We start from the raw sequence: 6,729 nt of genomic DNA on the forward strand, positions 1-6,729 counted from the left end.
CCCAAACACCGCAAACCTGAAATGAGTGTTCCGGTTTGCAAACGTTCTTGTGAACGCTTCCTGCAGCCAATCAGAAGCCGCATCTTGGTTTCCAAACATTTTGGAAGTTGAACGGACTTCCGGAACAGATTCTGTTTGACTTCCAAGTCAAGGTACGACTGTATTACTACTATGATATTCTCTCATACTCCCAATTCTCTCTTCCAGCTGAAAAAGTAAACATGAGGGGATGTGCCAACCTCACTGTTGTTCTGGACAACTGGAAGTTTGCTATTGTGTCTCAAATGAAGAATCTTCTCCTCTTTGACCACCAGTCTGTGTTGCCTGACTATGGAAGGTGAGCCTGGGTAGTAAAGGTGGCAACAAAATGGACTTCTGCTGTGATCTGTGCAAACCTGCTGTACAGTCACCATCTTGGGTTCGGCAGGTCATGTATGGCCGCCTACTTGGGACTCAATAAAGCAGCCTGTTTGGCAGCAATCTTGGAAGTGCGTGGCCAAGGGGCTGTTTTCAGTTTTGTGGGCTACAGGTTGTAAAAGCAGTGCCTCCCAAACTTGGGTCTCCAGCTGTTTTTGGACTACAACTCCCATCATCCCTATCTAGCAGGACCAGTGATGGGAGTTGTAGTCCAAAAACAGCTGGAGACCCAAGTTTGGGGGGACACTGTTGTGAAGGCTCTGTCTTAAGCTGTTACCCTCCAGGTGTTGTAGGACTACAACTCCCATCATCCCTGAGCGTCGGCCATGTTGGCTGAGGTTCATGGGTGTTGGAAGTTCATCAGAATCTGGACAGCCACATGTCCCTCATTCCCTCACCTAAAGCCATTGGCTCAACGAGGGGCATCTGCCTCTGTCAGTCCGTGCTATACTGTGAAGAAATCCCCTGTAAGTAAACTTTGGTTTTTGGGTGGTTGCCCTGCCTAGTTACTCTGCATGAAGTTTGGCATTATGGGAAGATCTTGCTCTTTCTTAAGCTCTGAACTTTTGCCAAAGTGTTTCTCCCTTAAGTATTATTGCAGCGTCCCTATTATCCAGGGACAATCCTGGATTTACAGAAGCCATCTGATTTGATCCCAGAATGCTCTGGGTTGCCTTAGGATGTCCCTGTTTTCATTGGAAAATTTTTGGGAGGGTATGGAGTTATGCAATCATCCCAAGCCAAGGAGACAAGTAACTATACAACCTTTAGAAGACATCTGAAGGCAGCCCTGTATAGGGAAGTTTTTTCCTGTACAGTGGTACCTCGGGTTAAGAACTTAATTCATTCTGGAGGTCTGTTCTTAACCTGAAACTGTTCTTAACCTGAGGTACCACTTTAGCTAATGGGGCCTCCCACGCCGCCGACACCGCACAATTTCTGTTCTCATCCTGAAGCAAAGTTCTTAACCCGAGGTACTATTTCTGGGTTAGTGAAGTCTTTAACTAAAACGTCTGTAACCTGAAGCATCTGTAACCCCAAGGTACCACTGTATAGGGAAGTTAAAATGTATAATGTTTTATTATGCTTTTATATATGTTGGAAGCCGCCCAGAATGGCTGGGGCTACCCAGTCAGATAAGCAGGATATAAATAACAGAAGAAGAAGAATTAATATTATTATCAGGGCTTTTTTTCCAGCTGGAACTCAGTTCCGGCACTTCTCATGTGCAGAGGCAGAGCAAGGTGGGTGCAGTGGGTGCAGTCTGCCCTGGGTGCCACCCTGGGGAGGGGGGTGGTGACAAAATCCCAGCCGGGTCCAATCGCAGATAATGAAGATGGAATAGGACATCCCTGTTTTCACTGGAGAAATGTTGGTGGGTATGTGATTGGTTGCTGTGGAAGTGCTCCTTGCTTTGGGCTTTGTAGCCCACTATAGAGGAATTTCTCTTGTTTGTTTTACACCTTCCCTTGCTTCTTTCCTTTCTAGGATCAAGCCACTTTCCGATGCCCTCAACGACCTGTACCTAGAATTCAACGCCCTCAAGGAACGGCTTGGAGAACTGACCATGCGCTTTGAAGGAGTGGAGTCTTTTGTGGATGAGATGAACAAAAAAGGCCAGAGCCAGCCTGTTGCTAAGACTCCCCTCAGGGTTGCCCAACCAGAGGTGGAGAAAGCAAGTTTCCCCTTGCCAGCCAAGCGCCGGAGGGTCCTGATTCGGAATGGGAGAAAACCCACAGAATCACTGACAGGTGGAACACAGTAGAAACTTTGCTGAGGGGTCTCCTCCTCTGTTCCGGAGTGTTCCGGATATTACCGACTGCTTTAGAGACCAAATGTATCTGTCTGTCTATCCTTTTCCCCCCTCTGAAAGTCTGGATTCAGTGAGAGACAGAGACCTAGATAGAAGCCTTTCCTTGGCTAGTGCAGTGTTTCCCAAACGTTTTTGGGCAACGGCACACCTGCTTACCGGAAAAAAATCTCGCGGCACACCACCATTAAAGCCCCGCCCCGTGACGTCAGCGCGCAGCGTCACGCGGGGGGGGACGCACAAAAGTGAACGTTTTTTCCCTTCCCCTTGCCGGGGTGGGAGGAGGCAGCAGAGCGAGGGCAGCTGAGGCGGCGGCGGCGATAGCGGGCGGAGGAGGAGCCGTCGCCGGGAGTTGCTGCTGCTGCTGTTGCTGCTGCTGCCCGGACATGCCGGCCTCCTCCTCCTCCGCTGTCTCGCGCTCCTCCCTTTTGCGCGAGCTGCCCCGCCGCTCGGCACCACCACCGCGGAGCCGCCCCCGGCTCGACGCGGATCCTCGCCGCCGCCGCCTCTCGCCGCCCGACTCGCCCGCCTCCCTCCCACGGCACACCAGCCGGTGTCTCACGGCACAGTAGTGTGCCGCGGCACACCGGTTGGGAAACACTGGGCTAGTGAGTCTGCGGCAACAATTTCACTCTGTGCTTGCACTGCAAAAGGTATAAGGAGGATGGATTCTGCGGACTGTAGAGTTTAGCTCCATGGTTCCATCCAAAGAGGGTGGTTTGATTCTCAAGGCGGCCTGTTCCTTAAAATCCTCTCACACAGCTCAACCCGACAGGGAACGAGGCACCTCTCAGTATTATCAGTATTGTACAGATCTCAGCAAAGGTGATGTCCTCCACTTTGCACATTTCCAGTGTCGTAGAACCTTGAGAAGAAATATTACAGTGGCCACAGCACCGGTGTCACAGGTAATCGTTGTAGTCGAGCACAGTCGAAGGAAGTGTCTGGCAGTTGCGTAGGAATCTGTTCATTTCTGACAGCTGCAGCCAACGCCTTACATTTCGTCGTAGGATGTAGTAATGCTTAGACTTCTTACGGAGGATGCCAGTGCATAGGCTCTTGCCTTCCAGATGTTGTGCTCTAGAGCTTCCCATAAGCATTAACATGTACAGCCTCAAGAAATACTGAACGCAACTGAGGAATAATCGCATCTGTTCCCCCCGCCCGCCCTCTTGCTAGTGGGAGCAAATGAAGGCAGTTGATAAATAGCAACGGAACTGTGCTTCCGCATACTGCGGAAGCAAGCAGATAACTCTGAATTCAGACTCTAAATTAGTTTTTTCTCCCCTGTGTGTCCATTTTTAAGTGCAAACTCAATCTCTTCTCGCATACCAGAAAGAGTGTTCAATCAGGAGCGGCTTTGCTTTTCCTAGATGTAGGTTTATTAAAGTGACAGACGCCATAAATGTGCGTGCAGACCCTATGCAGGTTATGTAAAGGAGTGTGCAGATGCTATACTTGGTGATAGCGCACTGAAAATCTCAGCCACGTTATGCCTAAATGGCACCTTGGACGGAAACCTAGTCATGCTTTGAAAGCGAAGTCATGCCATTTGAATTAGGTAGTCAGCTCCCCTGGCTGCCATTTGCTTCTTAGCCTGGAATGTTGCTTTTCCTTTAAATAAAATAAAAATAAAAACGACCCACCTCCACCCAGTGTCACGAGAAAACCAGCAGAATGAATTGTAAACAGGATCTGTCTTCCCTTGCCGCCCACCCCCAACTTGGCTCTACAAGCCGAGGCCCCTTCTCGGAAATGGGAAATGCCGTGCCAGATAGCCAAACATCACAGATTAGCTGGAGCCAGATTATGAGTAACTGAGTTTTATATAATACTCCCCATTCCCCTGGGGGGCTAACAGACACTCCTCTCTCTCAACATTCAGTATGGCTGATGGGCACTTGCCCTTCATTTCCCTGCATCTTGCCCCCACCCCCAGCCTCCTTCTCAGGGCCAACATGTTAGCATTTGGATGATGGGAAGGCAAGGCTGTGGAGAATCGTTGACATTCCCACCCCCAACCAGCCCAGCAGGTTTAAATTGCTGCGAGGCACAGGGGATTTCAAGTGTCAACGCCTGGGATTCAGCATACCTGACAACACCTCCATACCAAAAAAATAAGTGGCATCAGCCAGTGTTAGAAATATATATATATACAGTGGTACCTTGGGTTACAGACTCCGCTAACCCAGAAATATTACCTCGGGTTAAGAACTTTACCTCAGGATGAGAACAGAAATCGCGCGGCAGGCCCCATTAGCTAAAGTAGTACCTCAGGTTAAGAACGGTTTCAGGTTAAGAACGGACCTCCAGAATGAATTAAGTTCTTAACCCGAGGTACCACTCTGTGTATGTGTATATATGTGTGTGTGTATGTATGGCAACTAGACACTCTATTTTGGTGACTGCAACCTTGGTTTAAACTTCTCTTTCAAGTCTGTTTCTGAAATTCTTTTGTAATAAGACAGCTGCTTTGAGATCCTGTATTGAATGTCCTGGGAGACTGAAGTGTTCTCCTACTGGCTTCTCTGTCTTGTGATTCCTGATGTCAAATTTATGTCCATTTATCCTTTGGCATAGGCTTTGGCCTGTTTGTCCAATATAGAGAGCTGAAGCGCACGGCTGGCATTTGATGGCATACACAATGTAGAAGATGAGCAATTAAATAGGCCTGAGATGGTATATTGGATGTTCTCTTATGAAAAATTTCACCGCACACCACTGGAGATTTCAGTAAAAGTTTGCTTGGAGCATGTCAGCTATGCAATTCATGCCAGACATTGGTTCGTGGATGTTAAAGCCTCCAAAAGCACCTCCAGGTAAACTCTTAAAACAGGTCAAAAATTATACAGGATAAAACTGCAAGAGATTCAGCTCGATAACTGCCATCGTGGAAGGGTTTCCATACGGAAATGGGGAAAAGTGTGTCCTCCAAGGTTTGCTCCACTTAGTCTCACTTTATATTGCATTATGTCCGCAAAGTTTTCTACTCACTTTTCTGTTGTTGTTGCCAAACTTTCAACAACATTGCAGGGCAGGCAATTTTCTTCCAGTTGTACAAGTGAGTGAATTTTCAGCAAGGTGCCCTGTGGCCAAAGTGGAAAGTGCAACATTTCTCCTAATGAAAAGCTGTTAACACAGAGCTTTCCAAACCGTGTGTCGGCTGCAGTGTGTAGCTAGGTGTGTCGTGCAAACGCTTCCCCACGCTCGGAGAAGGGGTTAATTTAGCCTCCGGCTGGCTAGCAAAACTGAATTACCATGCCGCAAAAGGATGCAGGTCTAAAAAGTGTGTCACCAAAATGAAACGTTTGGACAGCTCTGCTGTAACAAGTCTCCCAGCTATTCAAGTTCAGCTGGAGCATTTGGCACTGAAATCCCTGTATCCGTATTTTATTTTTATATGCTTTCCCCACTATCTTTTAAACTGTAACCTTAAATAAAGACAAACGAGGCAACACACTGTCCCAATAACGGTTGCTTTGCTTATGAAGCTAGAAGCCAAAGTACACCCGTGTTTTGTAGCAAGATGAAGGATCAGTCTAACCTTTGTAACGTTGCCAAATGGATCAAGTCTAAGAACATTTATCAAAGCTTTCATTGGAAGCTTCCCTAAATGTTGCCCTTATTTCAATATAACACTTCCCAAGCCACTTTGTTCCTGACCTAATGGACAAATCTAAGGCAGTACAGAAGCACCAAGGCGCCATCCATCATAGTCACTATGTCACAGTGTTGAAGTCCTTTACTTGTACAGATGCAGCTCATGGCCTGTCCGAAGTGGAATGCCAAATTTGGGAATGAATCATTCTGTAGCTTCTCATATGCTGTACTTTTACTCTAAATGCATACATGTTTTTAAAAGGGCTTTTAAAAAATCAGATTACTACCTTTAGCTCTGATAACTTTTATAATACCAGGCGCTCTCTCTCTCTGTCTGTCTGTCTGTCTCTGTATGTATGTATGTATGTATGTATATAATAGTACTACATGAAAAATCCCCAAAGCTACAAAACTTCCACCCTTGTGTACATCTAACCTTTTAATAGTCCCTGCCCTCAGGCTGAAAATCTTACTAGTTTCGCAAGCCATTCTGGGAGACCTGTTGGTTTTGTTTTGGGTTTTTTTAAGAACAGACTAAAAATACTTCAAATAATAATAATAATAATTGCACTTTGTTATTTTGGCTGTGTGATTTTTGTGACTGATGCAAGAGCTTTGAATGGTTTTTAAGTGCAGCAACTACAGTGGTGAGATGAACATGTAGGGTTTATTACGGCATATGGAAGGCATAATGGTCAGAAGTAACAAGGACTTGAATGACTGGATTCTGTGCTGAAGGGAGAAGCCAGCCTCTGGATTAGGCCCAAACGCACCTGATTTATCAGTTCCACATTTCTCCCTGCTCCCCATGGCTCAGTCTTCCGCTTTATCCTGGTTTATTTCCCAAATATAGCTCTGTCCCACGGCGGGCAGTGATGCCCTCTGCTGGCTCCACAGTGCTA

At 46.9% G+C, this 6,729-nt stretch overlaps 1 protein-coding gene across 1 annotated transcript in view; it reads left to right on the plus strand.

Moving 5' to 3' along the window:
- FAAP100 (FA core complex associated protein 100) overlaps positions 1-6,729 on the plus strand; it is a 30,909-nt gene that overhangs the window by 3,539 nt on the left and 20,641 nt on the right. Inside the window, exons 3-4 of the mRNA XM_083490853.1 lie at positions 208-337; positions 1,906-2,179. Of these exons, the coding sequence (XP_083346979.1) occupies positions 208-337; positions 1,906-2,179 (404 nt within the window). The remainder of the gene's footprint in view (positions 1-207; positions 338-1,905; positions 2,180-6,729) is intronic.

The sequence above is a fragment of the Podarcis liolepis genome (assembly GCF_965112155.1).
Source record: "Podarcis liolepis genome assembly, chromosome: 2".
Taxonomy (NCBI): domain Eukaryota; kingdom Metazoa; phylum Chordata; class Lepidosauria; order Squamata; family Lacertidae; genus Podarcis; species Podarcis liolepis.